Source organism: Hemicordylus capensis, chromosome 3 (assembly GCF_027244095.1).
Source record: "Hemicordylus capensis ecotype Gifberg chromosome 3, rHemCap1.1.pri, whole genome shotgun sequence".
NCBI lineage: Eukaryota > Metazoa > Chordata > Lepidosauria > Squamata > Cordylidae > Hemicordylus > Hemicordylus capensis.
This window is the reverse complement of record NC_069659.1, coordinates 134540478-134557233: the sequence shown is the minus strand read 5'-3', so window position 1 is coordinate 134557233 and position 16756 is coordinate 134540478. Positions and strand designations below refer to the sequence as shown.

The following is a 16756-nucleotide window of genomic DNA, read 5'->3' as shown; positions in this document are numbered from 1 at the left end:
AAAGTGACTGCACTGCAGACTTGGAAACATGCCAGTTCTATAGTCTATAGTTTTAATAGTGTTTTAATAGTGTTTTAATAGTTTTAACTTTGTAAAATTTAATTGTTGAAATGTTTTAATCTCTTTATCGGTTGTTTTTATTCTCTTGTAAACTGCCCAGAGAACTTGCGTTTTAGGCGGTATAGAAAAATGTCAAATAAATAAATAAATAAATAAATAAATAAATAAATAAATAAATAAATAAATAAGACAAAAGGTTTCTAAGTGGAAGATGATTTGTAGAACTTGCAGGCCCTTTTCCTGGACAATAAAAAGCACTTTCCTCTGCAACATGCTTATCAAATCATGAGACCACATAGTCTCACTATCAATATTCTTGGCTCATTACGTCCAAAATCTTATCAAGAGCTTCAATATCTCTTGAATTAGAGATTCAAGAGATATTTTGAATCTCTAATTCAAAAGAGAATTAGACTAACAAATTAAATGTTTCTATAAAACAACAACACCTATTACCCTTTCTTCTGAGGACCTAGTATTTGTTACAATTGTGGCTTCAAACTTCTCTGTGACAGTCAGTCTAGAAAGATGCTTTATGGGATAGGAATTTTATTCATTTTTATTGAATGTCAAGTATTACATTCAATACTGGCTACATGGGGCATAATTGTGGGTTGTTATTTTTTAAGTTGCTATATGTAAAGATAAAGCGCACACATACATAATATTGGCAGCAACTATGTATCCTGTTTTTCCACAGTACATCCCAGCAGGCCATACTAGAAATAGTCAACAAAGCCTGCATTGCATCCTGAGTGGTGTCCCATTAGGACAAGATTTTTATTTTTTTAATAGGACAAGATTTTTTTTATTGAACCAACAAACTACCAAAGCATACTGTATGTTGCCAAAGCACAATTATATACAAAGTGGTTGTTTGTACATCATATATCTACAAAGATTTACACACAAGGATTTGGAAACCCACAGGTAACCCCAGTATATGCAGGCAGTACTGTAACGGGGATGGGGGATTACAAGGCACCTCAGGTAATGGGGGGGGGGAGGGTTACGTCCAACGTCCATTTCCATAATTTGTCCCATTGCTGTTTAGAAAAGATACACTTGTCTTTTTGCACATAACCATACAAACTTTTCCAGAAGAGATTTACTGTCTCATCCACGTGAACCTCTTGGTCGCATCTTCCCTCCCTATTCCTATGCAGGAGCATTGCATAAATGACATACAGGTTTACTAACCTGATTATGAAAAGGGGAACATTCCAATTCCCTAGTATGAGGGCACCTGTTCCGTCCCGTTTCCTTGAAGGTTTCTTTCTGGGACCTTGAAAGGAGGTTCTATCGCTCAAACCCGAGGTTAGTTCTTCCCAAGTCTGTTTTTCCAAATCAGACCACTCTAACAGCTTGCTTACTCCCTGCCACACTCTTTTGGCTACCACACACTCTTAAGAAATGTGAATGGGTTTCCCTGAATGTTTTCCTCACTAGCTTTCTGTTTGCAGGTGATTTTAGGACACTCTTGCTGGTCCTCTGGGAGCCATGGCTTAGCCGCATTAAGCAGTAGTACTTGGTGGTATAAACGCCACCTCGTTTCCCATAAATGGAAAGGGACCTTTTTCTCCTTAAAGAGAGCAATAGGGTGATCGAGTTGCAACAAGTACTGTGAGGTGCGGTGTTTGTAGCATTTACGTTCTAAATCAGGTTTTAAAAAACCCACTTCTAGAATCTCTCCATAAATTGTTTTCCTTAGCTGCTTAACTGAGGAGGATCCTTTAAATAGATCCAGTTCAACCTTCCATTTTTAAAGTGTGTCCCATTAGGGCCTCACTCCTTGGTTTCCTACAGGGTGCTTTCCAGACTGTGGGAAGAAGTGGTGTAAAATCCACAGCTTTTATGCTAACGTTTTGAAGCCACTGTGGGATTTAACACCACTTCCTTGGGGGGGGGGGAAGGGGGGGCAGGTTCAGCTTAGGGTAGTGGCCAAAATGGTACTGGCCAAGGGCACCAAGGGAAGGTTTAAGGAGCACCGCTGGTCACAGTGGTGTAGTCCCGCTGATGTCACCCATCGCTTGCCACCCCACCCCACCCATGCAGAGCGCCCCCCTCAGTCTCGCACGCGTCTCACCAGCCCTGGCAAGCCAACGTTCCCTGCCAGCTGCCCTGTTCCCAGAACTCCGATGCACATGCATGGAGGCCATCTGAGGAAAGGAGCAGGAGAGATGAAGGCAGAACAGGACAGCATGGAGTTAGATACCAGGAGCAGTCCCAGTGCCCGCGAAGAGTTTGGCTCCCAAAGGCAGGAGTGCAAGGCAGCAGGGCGGCATCCAGAGGTCATCACATGGCGGGAGAGGTGCTCCTGCCCAGAGATGCCTGTGGGGACTCCCCAGCCATACTCCAGCACAGACGGAGCTGCCGCCGTTTGTAGACTTTGCACCTGCTCTCTGCAAAGCCGCCACCTTCCCTGCGGAGGTCTCCCCTCACAGCCATCCAGGGACAGACCTAAGGGAGGGCCCATGTTTGCCCCTCTCCCCAGTGGGCCCTCAGAGGGAGAGAATTAATTAAGAAAATAGGGAAGGGTGGATCTGGGGGTGGGGTTGCCATATTCAAACTTCCCAAATCCAGATGGCCTAAATTATGTAACAACTAATCTGCATTATTTATTTATTTATTCATCTTTATTTATCCCCTCCTTCTCTGCCCTCTCAGGTGATCGGATCCAAAATGGGGCGGAGGCGCTACCCTAAATTCCGGGTGATCGGTTGGTATGGGTGGTATAGCCTTTGGATAGGGTGGTATAGAAATGTAATAATTAAATAAGATCAAGAGGGTGGCATGAATAGACTCCCTAAAAAATGATGCACAGCAAGAGTCTCAAAAGCACATTCTCTCTGTGCTCTTTTCGTTTATCCTATACTCTAGCAAACTGATATATTTTTAAAGGAATTATTGTTTTCAATGTGCATATAATGAAATGGGAAGACTGCAAAATGTTTTCTTTAAGTATTTCAGAATGGAAATGCTCAATATGGTCCTTCTGAAAAATGAGAGGTAGAGGCTAATTCTTTTCCTTATATTCTTGTTTTCTCAAGATGTTGGTCATTAGGGAGCACGAGATACAGGTTATCTATGTCATAGGAGTAGTCTAGGAGAGCATAAAAGAAAATTATTAATGGTGCTACTACGTAATTGAGATTTTGGAGTACACCTGATACAAGTAGGAATGTTCACACTCCTACTTTTATTAGTGTAAATGTATCTAGATTTGTTAGCATGAAACTTTGGAAATTATGAGTGTTTAAAAACACTCTTAAATACGCATCTGGTCAGCCATATCAATATGTTTGGTTTTTTAAATTGCAAGCTTTGTCTATTTTACAAGTGGAGTGGGGGGGAAATAAAAATGTTCATGTTTATCAAGCCCCACATGTCGCACCACAAAACCACCTGTGCTCAGTCAAGAAGCTCTTATCTTCTTTGCTTAAACAAACTTCTTCAATCAAGCACAGCTGCTTCCCCCTCCTCTCATTTAATAAGTCTACTTTTGCTTGCCTCCGGGTGATATTTAAGAAAGAGGAACTTCCTCCTGTTTCAGAACATGTACAACTAACCTCTTTGCTTTTTCAGAAAGGGGTGATATGTGTTGATAATATTGCTATGGTTGTCACGCAATGCAAAAACACATCAGATGATATCATCTGATTATATATCCGTATCATACACTGAATTTGTGCAGTTTCGTGTTGAATATGTCCGAAAGCAGGCTTTTACTTTGCTGAGAATCTCTTTGCCTTCCTTACTCAAATCCTGAAATGATATCCCTGTTTACCTGAAACATGGTAAGATCGTATACCTCTATAAACTATCCAAGCTGTAGGCTGCTACCAGTGGTGTACTGCATAGACAGGCAAGGAAGTCCAAGTACTCCCAAGTCCCCGCCCACTCCAAGCGGCTCTCAGCAGGGGCGCAAAGCCTTTGGCTTTCTGCATGGAAATAAGATGCTGCTCTTGCTATTGCACACATTTTTTTAACCATTCTTCCTATCTTAGAGACATAAGAACCCCTGGTGGTAAAGAACCCCTTTACCACTGAGCCCCTGGTGGCGCAGTGGTAAAACTGCCGCCCTGTAACCAGAAGGTTACAAGTTCGATCCTGACCAGGGGCTCAAGGTTGACTCAGCCTTCCATCCTTCTGAGGTCGGTAAAATGAGTACCCAGAATGTTGGGGGCAATATGCTAAATCATTGTAAACCGCTTAGAGAGCTTCGGCTATAGAGCGGTATATAAATGTAAGTGCTATTGCTATTGCTATAAGAAGCTGCATTATACTGAGTCAGATGACCCTTGATCCATCTAGCTCAGTACTATAGCCTACACTGACTGGCAGCGGCTTTCCATGGTTTCAGGCAGGAGTCTTTCCAAGCTCTTCCTGGAGATATTGCCAGGCAGGGATTGAACCTGGAACTGTGCAGCATGCAAGTCCTATGGTGGATTAGTGTCAGGGCTGCCTAAAACGAATGGCATGGAATGCCCACTGAAATGCAGTGGTTCCTTCCAAATGGCCATGACATGCCATGATTTTCCGAATGACTAAGGCATTCCTGCAGCTGCACAGGCAGCATACCCGGCAAATAAGAAGAATCACTTTCTTGCAATCATATTGGGTGGTGTCCTGTGTGTTTTGCACATCACACACACTCCCTCCAATCCCAGGATCCCAGGAATCTCTTGGATCTGGGCTAGATTCCCTGCTCCTCCTCCAAAGTTTCCCCCTTCTTCTGCTTCCGTGTGTTTGCGCGCGTGCGCGCATATTCTTCATTTATGTACTGCTTTGTACACCCCTAAAGGCAGCCTTATCAGATACTGTATGCTTAGAACTAGGAAAACCCCTTCCATCCTTCCAGTTCCTACAGTTATCTGAGGACTGATTCAACAACACATCCCGCCGCCCCCACAAGTGCAGCAATCCTCTTATCTGGAATAAGCTGGCGTGTGGATAGAAAGTATATTTAGTGTCTCATTCCTCCCCTCCCGGATCTTGCCTGCCTTCCCTCCCTACCCCAATATCTACACCCTGGCGGAGCCACAAAACCTTGAGCCGCCCGGACACCACCAGTCCTCTGAGGGCTTGCCTTGCTGTCCACAATGCCTGCTCCCCACCGCTGTCACTAGTGCCGAGTATACTACTAGTAACTCCTCCCTCCCTCCCTCCCCCGCTCCGCCTTACTAGTGCATTCTGAGTTTCGATAATGGTTTGTGATATTTTTGAGGGGACAGGGAGACAGCAAGAGAAAGGAGGAGGAGAGGAAACTACCACCACACACCAGAAGAGAACGAGACAGAGCGAGAGAGAGGCAAAGGGCAGAGACACAAATAGGGGCGTAGCAAGGTTGGAGGGGGCCCAGAGACAAGATTTTAAAATGGGTCCCTCGCTGATATACACAAACAAACACACTTCACAATATATAGTGCACTCACACTCACATCCCCATTATGAATACGGTGAATATCTAGTTCACATTGAATCTAGTTTTTTTATTCTCTGCTCCTGCCGATCTCCAAGAGACTCAACATAATTCATAGGGGGTGCAAAATGGGTGGGTGGGGAGTCATGTGATGTGCCTCTGGGGGGCCCCTCGAGGCAGTGGGGCCCCAAGACGACTGCCTCCCCTTGCCTAATGGTAGTTACGCCCCTGGAGACAAATACACACCACAAGGAGGAGGCAGAAGGTGTGTGGGAAGGCTGAGATGGGGCGAGCGCGGGGGGACAGGAACGGAGCAAGCCTGCAAAAAACCAGCTATTTTTCCCCCTCACACACAGCGACTCAAGCCTGAAATGTCAAGATAAGACCCAATTCATGGTGCGGCTCTGCCAACAGTCCCCTGTTCAAGACGGTGTCAAAATCTAGATCGTACGTACACACACCAAGCCTATACGTTGCAAAGCAATTTTAAGCCGCCATCTGGAAAGCACCCAGAAATAGGAAAGTCAGTGCCTTACCTAAGACATATTAACTTTCCCAGAATATCTGTTTTCTGCAGAAACACTACAAGTATGTGGTTCCTTCACTTTGCCTCTTGAAAAAGCAAGCTGGACTGGAGCACCTATTCACAAGCAAGTACATCTTAAGAGGCACAGTGGGGAAATGCTTGACTAACAAGCAGAAGGGTTGCTGGTTCGAATCGACTTGACAGCACACTTTACCCTACACCAGAAGCAACACTGTGATAGGTGCATCTACTCACAAAATAAACGTTTTGTGTCTCACTGCTCTTTTTTCTATTTCCATTGCAAATGTTGGATATGTAGCAGAGGAACAAAAGGGACAAAGGGAGGCAGCTTGTGGAAATCAACACAAAAGGAAGGGAACCTTAACAGAGGGACTCTAGTGCAAACAGACCACCCGAGTCATTATCAGCTCAGTCCAGAAGATGAATCTACAAAAGGCACTGCACCAATGTGATGTTTGTGTGTACTCATGCTTTTTTGTGAAGTGAAAAATATTCAATTTCTCTCTCGTTTAGCTCCCTTTTGCAGGGGTCTGCCCTTTCCCAGGAATCTGCCCTTTATGTGAGTGCACCACTCCTTAGACCAAGAGTGGACAACTTGTCCCTCCAGCTGTTGTTGAACTACAACTCCCAGCATGCCCAGCCACAATTAAACAGCTGGAGGAACAAGCTTACCCACCTCTGCCTTAGACTCTTGAACAAATCTATTTATGGAAGCTACATGCACACACAGTTGCTATTCTACACAGAAATATCTATAATACAGAATGCAACACCACAATTTAACTGAGTTTTCAAACAGCAAAATATGTATTTTGTAATATTTTTGCAGAGTCCTTTTTAAAAGGCATGTTTAATGTTTAATGCATACTGCATAAATATATCATGTATTTACAATTCTTGTCCTTGAACCAAAAGATGACTTCTTTGAACCAAAAGATGACTTCTTTGGGCCTCGATCAGTCTGCCCTGCTCACGCAAAGTTTGGAGACAGCTAGGAAGTCCATCAAACAGAGAATTGAGGATATTGAGAGACAGACAGACATGGCAAGGGTACCTGATTTTCAGTGCCAGGAATCAGTTAGGTATTGCTTGGCCCCAGCACCCTATCTTACTGCCCTGGAGGTGCCCCCTCTTAGAAAAGCTTTCACCTTGGCAAGATGTAATGCCTTGCCTTCAGCCCTTTTAGAGGGACGATATAGAGGGATCCCCTATGGGGAGAGGCTTTGCCCATGCGGCGAGGGTCAAGTTGAAACAGTTACCCATGTACTATTGGAATGCCTGCTCTATAGAGACCTGCGCCGGGATTTCATTCACCCTCTGACAGTCAAATTCCCAGGTCTCGATCTACCTCAGATGACTGCCAGGCTCCTGGAAGGAAGTAATTCCTCTTCCACTAGACAGGTAGCCAAATTTTGCAGTGCAGCCCTTCGCTTTTGGAAGAGCCTAAAAATGGACAAATAAACGACACAATGCCAGAGCAATTTGTACTCATATCTCGGCAAGTTGTAGCTGGGCATGTGGGGATAGGTATTGCCAGCTTAATAGTAGCTAATTCAATGCTAACACTATATAGAGCCCCTGAATTGTATATCTCCTCCCAGATTGGGAGTTGAGCTGTGTTTGGAGTTGTAATTGTTCAATAAGCAGGAATAAGCTGCCCTTTTATTTTAATCTATTTCACTAGTATTTTACTAGCATTTTCAGTGATTCTGTGCTGAGCAGGACCCCATAGAATGCTGATTATCCCCTCTTTTAAATTTGTTCTGATTTTATACTGCTTTTTGACTGAAACAAAGTGTTTGGCTGAGTCCTTTTTAACTTACATGCATTTTATCTATTCTGTTTGTGTTTTATATCATGTTTTAAAATTTTGTATTTTTAGATTCCCTCCCCCTCAGTCTTAATGCTACATCAATTTTAATCTCCGTAATACTGCAACATTCTCTTTATATTGCATTTACTGTATAGTATTACTGTTTTACAACTTGTGCTGGTCAACGACCGTAATAAAGATTATTATTATTATTAATTCTTGTCCTCTGCAAGGCTTCTTCTAGCTTTTTAAATATATATTTAAAACATTGTAGAATAAATATTAGAATTAGATAAAGCCTGTAAGAATTTCTTAGCACCTCATAGGCAACCAAAACTTTGAGAGCAATCCAAAGTCTTTGGACATCCCATTCATTTCTAATAAGGAAAATAATTCCTTCATATGAAACCTTCCCGCATTCACAGAAGAGAACGGGAGCCTCTATGGACTTAACAATCATATCTTACACTGCAATACAACAGTTCCCGTGTTATGGTGAAACATATTCCTTTGATATATTCTTATATTTTCTACAAAAACATAGTATTTCCTTGTTGTTACTTACCTGATTTGAGCAAATAGGAGAATGACAGCATAACAGTACAATAAACCCATAAAGTGGCCATCGTGTTTACTATGGAGAAGAAGAGTAATAGTGAGAACAACATTCAGCAATGCCAGCCCATTTCAACTTCCTGTTATTTGAACTAAGAAAAGACTAGATTCCAAACAATGTCCATAAACATTTTAGGAGACCATTATCAGAACGTAAGTCTAGAATGCTAACTGCATGATTATGGGACCAGGGAAAGGGACGATTTGCCTCACTTTTTATCCGATTGCCTTTTAGGTATGGAAATTCAATCCAAATGGGCATAGCTCCAGTTCTGGAGAACAGGAGCAGTGAGGGGCAATAAAGTACTTGTTGAGAAGCAAAAGATGCCAAGTGAAACAACAGGCTTGCCAATTTCCCCTTGCCTCCTGCTAAAATCAAACTGAGAAAATTAAATGCCTACAATTATTTTGGGATTATATTGTAGCATTAGCCAAGTTACTCCAGTTAACGTGTCCTGTTACATTGCTATTATTCATTAGTTTTCTGTTTTAATTTCAAATTGTACTCTTTTTGAATGTGTTTTTACTAGTCCAGTTTGGGAATTTAAAGGATGATATTTCATTCTGTTTATTGTTTTGTTTTGGTGAATGACAAGGTACAAATAATTTTATTCTAATAATACAGTGATACAAGAATGAGTAGGTTAGGAAAACGCATACGTTTCTCCAGAACAATACAAATCAGAGGACTCAGATTTTGCAGTTGCCTAAAAAAATGATATAAACTGCTAGGGTTCTGAAAATTTTAACTAGCCCTGCATTTCTATCACCTGCTGAAATGATTAGTCCTTTTTATTCCCCCCCCCCCATAAATATATAATGCAAAACATTTTCATTTAACAAAAATACTGTCCTAAAAATATGACGATTATGTATCTTCAAAATGGGGAAAATTATAATCACTGACAGGGAAGACAGTCACATGATGTAAAATTCATTGTTAAATAAGAAAGTTGCCTACGCATGTTCTCTTATTTACATTTCTTATTCAAGTATTAATTGTTATTAGGCTTCTGAAGAAGAATGTAAATACCACATACCTGGATAAAGAAAGGCCAGGGACAACAAGCAGTTCAAAAACATGGCAACATTTCCTAAAGAAGTACCAAGGACATATTTCTGAATAATTCCAGCCAAGACATTTCCTGTACTCCCATCCTTCTAGCACAGCAGAGAATGAAATTTCAATGGTTCATATAAAAAGTATTTTTTTAAAAGACATTACCTGGTTTTTCTTAGATTAACAAATACCAATTGACATCTTCAAGCTTCTACACATGCTTCTATTTAAACATGACCAAACTGTATAATGCCTTTTACAACACTATTCAAGAGTAAACATTGTTATTTGGATTTTTATGTTTGCATAGCTTTTCTCATCTATTAAATCCACTTCTGACATGAGTGCAAAGCACTTGATGATTCTGAAAATGGTAAAAAGATGACCTTGTTGTGAAACCAGTTGCATTGCATTGCATGCCTAGTTTATATTAACCCTTCCAGTGTTTTCTCCCTGCCTAAAGAAAGCTACCCAAACAGGTTCGGGCAGCATCCCACAGGAAAGAAATGGAAAACTACACAAGCAGATGTATTTTGCAACAGCCTTTTACAGGTTCTACCACATTACACGTTCGAGGGAGGAAACCTTATCTGAAGTCAGTAGCACAGAATAATTATACACAACTTAAATAATTATAGCACAAATCAAAGTTCTGAAAAGTAGTGCTTCAGAGTGCAGGTCTGAGAGCTAAGCTAAGACGAGGTTTGCTCTCTAGAGAAGCTAGAAAGCCACCCTTCTGAAGCAATGAGGCTTGTAGTAGGCGTGGATTTATGTAGGGAATCCTACATAAGTTAGTGGTGTGCACGGAACCGGCGCTTGCTGGTTCAAAGTGTGAATGGGGGGATATCTTTAAGGATAGGGGAGGGTGCTCTTACCCCTCCCACTGCATTTTCCTCGCAGGCACTGTCTTTTTAAATGCTCTGGCAGAGTGGCAGCATACCTCCTTGCTGGCCCGGTGCCGCTTCAGATTAGAAGTGGCCAGAAGTGCCTGGTGAGCATGCGCACGTCGTGTGTGCCCACGCACAACATGCACATGTGCACATGCACATATGCACACATGTACTTCTGGTCCGAGGCCAGCAAGGAGGTACGCTGCCACTCTGCCGGACCATTTAAAAAGACAACTCCAGTGAGGGAAATGCAGCAGGAGGGGTAAGAGCACCCTCCCCTACCCTTAAAGATATCCCCCCACCTTCAAACTGGCTGAACCACTGGACATTCAAACCAGTTCAAAGGCCCATAAAAGGGCCTTCAAACCAGTTTGTGCATATCCCTAACATAAGTTGCATGGCTGTATCAGAAGAACAAGACATTCGACAGACCAGAGAAGTTGAAAGATTAATCTCTCCCGCACCCCACCTTCAAGATTAGAAAGATTTCAAACCAAATACAGTAACCTTGTCTGAAAGATGACTTTAATCAAGTGAAGTCATCTGGTCTGAAACAGCAGTTAATGTAGATAAATAAACCTATAGATGTTTGGATCTATTCACACACTACTTCATCCACGTGCATGACCCCACACATCTTTACCTCCTTCCTGAGTGCAATTTTGTAGATGTGAATGGGGTGTGTGGGGGGAGGAATAGCCCAATAGGAACAATCCCTCCTATTTGTAGCACATGTAGACAGATCTCCAGTCTGCAAACACTCACAGAATGACATATTGGGTGTGTGTGTTAAAGATGAACTCGTGTGCTTATCACATGGGGTGGGACCAGCTCGCCTGAACTAGTCCCAAAGTATGAAGAGGAACAATCTCTGATTTAAGTACTTAGAATTAGAAGGCAATGTTTACTCTGGGACGTGTCATGTAGAAATCTCGCTTATTCTTTGCTTGCAAACTAAACAAAAGCAACATGTGGAAATATAACGAACTTCCTCATATAGCAAAATGAAGAGCCGTAAACATCTTGCATAAAGTTTTTCAGAATGTTACGAAATCTTTCTTCCATCCAGAGCTGCAGCTAGGTAATTCTGGACCCTGGAACTAATGAACTTACGGAGGCCCTCTGCAAAGTGAGCATCCTTTCCATATATATTCATTGCACCACATCCCGTATGTCCGGGCCAGAGTGCATTTGGGGTGGGGTGGGGGGACAGAACTACAAACCCCCACCCAGAGGCGTATCAAGGGAAAATAGTGCCTAGGGCAAGCACTGAAATTGCGCCCCCTGTCCAAACATCTGACACGTATTTTTCAGCTGATATGATGGTAAAGTTATCTGAAAGATAAGTCAAGCTAATCAATCTTTTAATATTTCAAGAACTATTTAGCAGTGGACGTAGCCAGACCAAAAATGCGGGAAAACTACAAATTTCAATATGCTGGGGCTCATGAAATACCCAAATACTATGTGAAGGTGTACTTGGAAAACTAAACAGAAGAACTTAATTGTCTACTATGTATTGTAGCTTCACTATTACATAAGTTTTAAAAATAAATGGAGAATTTGACTTTTCCCAGATAATCTGAAAATAAAGGATATGCAGAGTAAACTGTGTCACTGCTTGGAATATATTCTAGTATTTCAGAAAGACAATTAAAATGAGAGAAAGAGCAAGAAACTCCCAGTGGGCCTTAATACTAAGGATTTCACACTGATTCAAAGACAAACTCACCATTAATAAGTAAACTCACCATTTATGTAAACTCACCATTTATGCTAAATCATTGTAAACCGCTTAGAGAGCTCCGGCTATAGAGCGGTATATAAATGTAAGTGCTATTGCTATTGCTATTGCTAATAGCCATATTATTAAGACATCACATTTAACTCACTTATCACAAGAAGCAAAGTAAGAGCAAATGAATACAATCCTAGCTCATAAGCTTCAGCTCAGTATTCACATGCCCTGATTCTCTGTACATAGTGCCAAACTGAATATGTGTACAGTGACATATTATATTACATTAAATAAATTTTATTTTACCTGTAGCCACTTCGGGGGGCTTCCTAAAGGCTGGGGGGGGCTGCAAAGATTCCCCCTCCCCCCTCTGGCCTCTAGGGCCTCACAGGGACCATTTGAGATGTGCGGTGGCCATTTTAAAATATATATATATATTTAAAAATGGCAGCTGAAAACAGAATGGACGCCGCACATGTTCAAATGGCTTCTGTGAGGCCTGGCATGGCCTAGGGCCTCACAGAGACCATTTGAGCATGCGCAGTGGCCATTTTGTTCTCAGGGGCCATTTTTTCAATTTTAAAAATTGGCGCCCCCCTCAAGTGGCGCCTGGGGCATGTGCCCTGCCTGCCCCACCCTAGATACGCTCCTGCCCTCACACTCACACAAAGGATCCATTCATCTTCTTGATCATTCACCAAAAACCCACAGATCCAGACAAGAGTGCATTTGCTTTTAAAAAACAAAAACAAAAAAATTAAAAACCTACATAAGCCCCAATGGATTCACATTGCTTCTTGACCATTCACAAACTAACTGGGACACAACATGGTCAGTTATTGCCCCCAGACTTTCGGATGCTCTCCTGGGACTTTTACACAAAGCAGGCTTTACCGTGAGTGTACTGGGAGCTTTACTGCAAACTCAGTTGTCCCAAAAAAGACACAAATAGTGAATAAGAACATAACAGCCCTACTGGATCAGGCCCATGGCCCATCTAGCCCAGCATCCTGTTTCACATGCCGCTGGAAGTCTACAGGCAGGAGTTGAGGGCATGCCCTATCTCCTGCTGTTATTCCCCTGCAACTGGTATTTAGAGGCATCCTGCCTCTGAGGCTGGAGGTGGCCTATAGCCCTCCGACTAGCAGCCATTGATAGACTTCTTCTCCATGAAGTTATCCAAAGCCATCCAATTGTTGGCTGTCACCACATCTTGTGGAAGAGAATTCCACAAGTTGATTACGTGTTGTGTGAAAAAGTACTTCCATTTGTTGGTCCTCAGTTTTGTGGCAATCAGTTTCATGACATGACCCCTGGGTCATTAAAACTACAACACATGTCCCTTGTTTCACAGTTCTCTTGCAGACCTTTTGGATCACAAACCAACTTGAGCATAGTGCATTTGTGTTTGTTTGTTTTTTTTAAAAAAAATGTTTATTCAGATGTAACAGTTAGTTCCACTTTCACTAGATGTGAAGTACTCTATGGATAGAGATAACTCATTCTGGCAACTTTATTGAAGTGGGGGGAAATTTAAAATTGCAGGATTGACCGATTTCCTTGAAATAAAAATACACAGAGTCCTGCCATCTTGGACTACATGTGTGCTCAATTTCAAAACTATAAGCCCAGCCATACTGGGCTTATACATGTCTGAATGTAAAGGTTGGACAAAGTGTAGGGAGGCATGTTGTACTTCTTTATGAAGGCAAAGGGCAGATTCCATCATATGGGGGTGGAATGATGGTCCAAGAGGAGGCTTCAGTTCCAGAGGTTTTTGTAATTTTTATGCTATGAAACAAGCCACTTACAGGACTGACTTTGACTATTTTTTTAAATTCAAGAAATCATTAAAAATCAACAAATTGACCAATCTACTTCAAAATCAATACACAGAGTTCTGCTTACCTGTTCTACATCAGAGCCCTAATTCAGAACTCTAAGATTAGTCATTCCAGAAATATAAAAGGGGTAAAGAGGGAGTAATATTTACTCTTTTTAATGAAGGCATTGGGCAGATTCCCCCACATGGGGTAAAATAGTGGTCGGAGGGGGGAGCATCAATTTCAGAAGTTCTTGTAATTTTCTGCCATAAAACAAGCCACTTATAGAATTTTGAAGTTTATTTTTTAATTTTAAAATCATTAAAAATCAATGGATCGACTGATCTGCCTCAAAATGATATTTTATTTCAATGCTTGCCCTAGGCGCTATTTTCCCTAGCTACACCTCTGGGTCTACAACTGCCACTGGCAACCACATTTGTGGATCTCTGCACTTGAAGTGTACATTTTTCACACACCCCTGCTGCCAATACAACAAAAGCACTCATAACATGATGTGAGCAGTGACCCTTAGGCATGCTTTAGAACAGGGGTCCCCAAACTGCGGCCCTCCAGATGTTCCTGAACTACAATTCCCATCACCCCTGACTACAACTTATTGTGGCTGGGATGATGGGAATTGTAGTTCAGCAACATCTGGAGGGCCGCAGTTTGGGGACCCCTGCTTTAGAACAATGAGATTAAATGTCAAGCTTCATTGGAAAATACAGTTCAAGTCCTCTCAGCATACAGTCTATTTCAAACTGGCCTTTTGCCTTCAATGACAATAGAAGGAAAGCCTAAGCCTTCACAGAAAAGAATGAGAGTTGCCTTCTTTTACATCTAGTCCAGCTCATGAGCAAGGCATGAAATGGAGACACAGACTTGTTTCTTGCCTAGAACAGTGTTCCTCATTGCAAGGGCTGGGAGCCCGTGGACGTTCCCAATAATCCTAAGTGTTTATTTGGTCAAAGCATCTGCCCAGCCCCCTGGCACTGCACAAGAGGCAACCGTTCCCACTGTGTAGTGATGTGCTTTGTCCAGTGAAGGAAATGAAACCCTGGCACCATCTTGGAACTCTGTGGCTAGAGTTCTGTGGGGAAAGCACTGGAAGGACTACACTTGCAAGTGCTCCAGGTGCACCTTCCAAGATGATATCGGGGTTCGACAAGATTCCACTTCTCTTAAAGTGGCCCCCTCAGTGCTAGGAAAAGTGCACTGCGCCAAGGTCAGCATGGTGAGAAATGGCTCTCACTCACATTGAAGATGTTTTTGTTTGTTTTTGCCAAAGTGGCCTCCACATGAAAAATAGTGAAGTTCATTGGCCTAAAATTTCAGTAAGAACATAACAGCTCTGCTGAGTCAGATTAAACATCTCTCTAATCCAGCATCCTGTTTGCAGCACTGGTCACACCAATGCCACCACAAAACTTATAGGCAAGGCATGAAGGCAACAGCTTTCCCTGCTTCATATGTCATCATGTTATATTCTGAGGTAACAGGGATTTTTTTTCATAGTCTTACATAAGAGTCATTGATAGTGGTCAACTGGCCATCATTACAGCCTACAATAGTGAATTCTATACATTAACTATGCATTGTGTGAAATGGCAGCTGACATCCAGCACAGCACTGTGAGGGCAGAACTGGAGCTGCACCCTCACAATGAGGGATGTTCCAAGCTCAGCCGAAGGTTTATCAAACAGCAGAGTGCACACCCAGGGCACTTTCCAGATTACACCCTACAACAGTGTGCCTGTGTTTTGACATCACAGTCCCTGCACTGTCAGCAAGGTGCCATTCACATTTATGATGCCTTCTTTCGAGTTTGTGTGTGTGTGTTTTAAAAAGCTCTATTTTCTCCTTGGTCAAAGAGGTTCACGCAAGCTAGAAAAGACTGCTCCCCTTGCTGGTGGCTTTGCACAACACCCTTTATTTACACCCTTTATTTATGGTTTCAAGAGGATCCTGCCAAGCCGAAGTAAATTACCGCTGAACAGTGTGTAATCTGGAAAGCGCCCAGAGGGAGCAATTTTCGCTGATCATCCCTCTCTTCAAAAGTGATTTTTGGCTACCAGGGGCTGCACAACCCTCAGACACATATTCTTAGAAGCCAAAGGGCACTTTGGGAGGGAGGGAGAGCAGCGAAAATCACTCCCCTTGCACACATGCTCTGGTGCTCAGCAAGTCTTTGATAGAGTCTGGAGCAGCCCTTGCTGCAAGAGTGTCACTTCCGCTCCGCCCTCCTAGTGCTGTGCTAGTAATTCCTTTGGCCCTTCCCTAATGCTATCAATTTTATTAGGTGACACTCAAGTTCTAGCATTATATGAGGGGAGCAGACCTTTTCATCCATTCTTTCCATGCCAGTCATTATTTTACTGTATCATGCCTCCCGCATTTGTTGCCTTTCCTTAAAAAAAAAAAAAAAAGCACTCCCAGATACTTCAGCCATTCCTCAGTGAATGTGTTCCAGTTCCTAGATAATTTAGTTGCTCTTTTCTGCACCTTTTTCAGTACCAGGATATCTTCTTGCGGAGTGACCAGAACTATACTGAGTATTTCACAGGCAGTTTCACCATAGATTTATATAAGAACAGTAGTTTACGATCAATTCCTTTCCTAATAAGTCACAACACTGAGTTTGGCTTTTTCAACTGTCACTGCACACTAATTTGATGTTTTCGGTGCGCTTCCCATATCATGACCCCCAGATCTTTTCCTGGTTAGTCACTGCTCATTCAGTGAATGTTTGGGAGTGATATTTTGGAAAATGAGAGCCAATTTGCTG

The 16756-nt window shown here is 42.4% G+C and overlaps 1 protein-coding gene across 7 annotated transcripts in view; it reads right to left on the bottom strand.

The window, feature by feature from the left end:
* Positions 1 to 16756, bottom strand: part of LOC128350855 (interleukin-1 receptor-like 2) — a 109238-nt gene that overhangs the window by 16237 nt on the left and 76245 nt on the right. For all 7 annotated transcript variants that reach the window (XM_053309656.1, XM_053309654.1, XM_053309655.1 and 4 more), the window contains 2 exons: positions 9498 to 9618; positions 8408 to 8476 (listed from right to left, as the gene is read on the bottom strand). In XM_053309656.1, coding sequence (XP_053165631.1) covers positions 8408 to 8476; positions 9498 to 9618 — 190 coding nt within the window. The remainder of the gene's footprint in view (positions 1 to 8407; positions 8477 to 9497; positions 9619 to 16756) is intronic.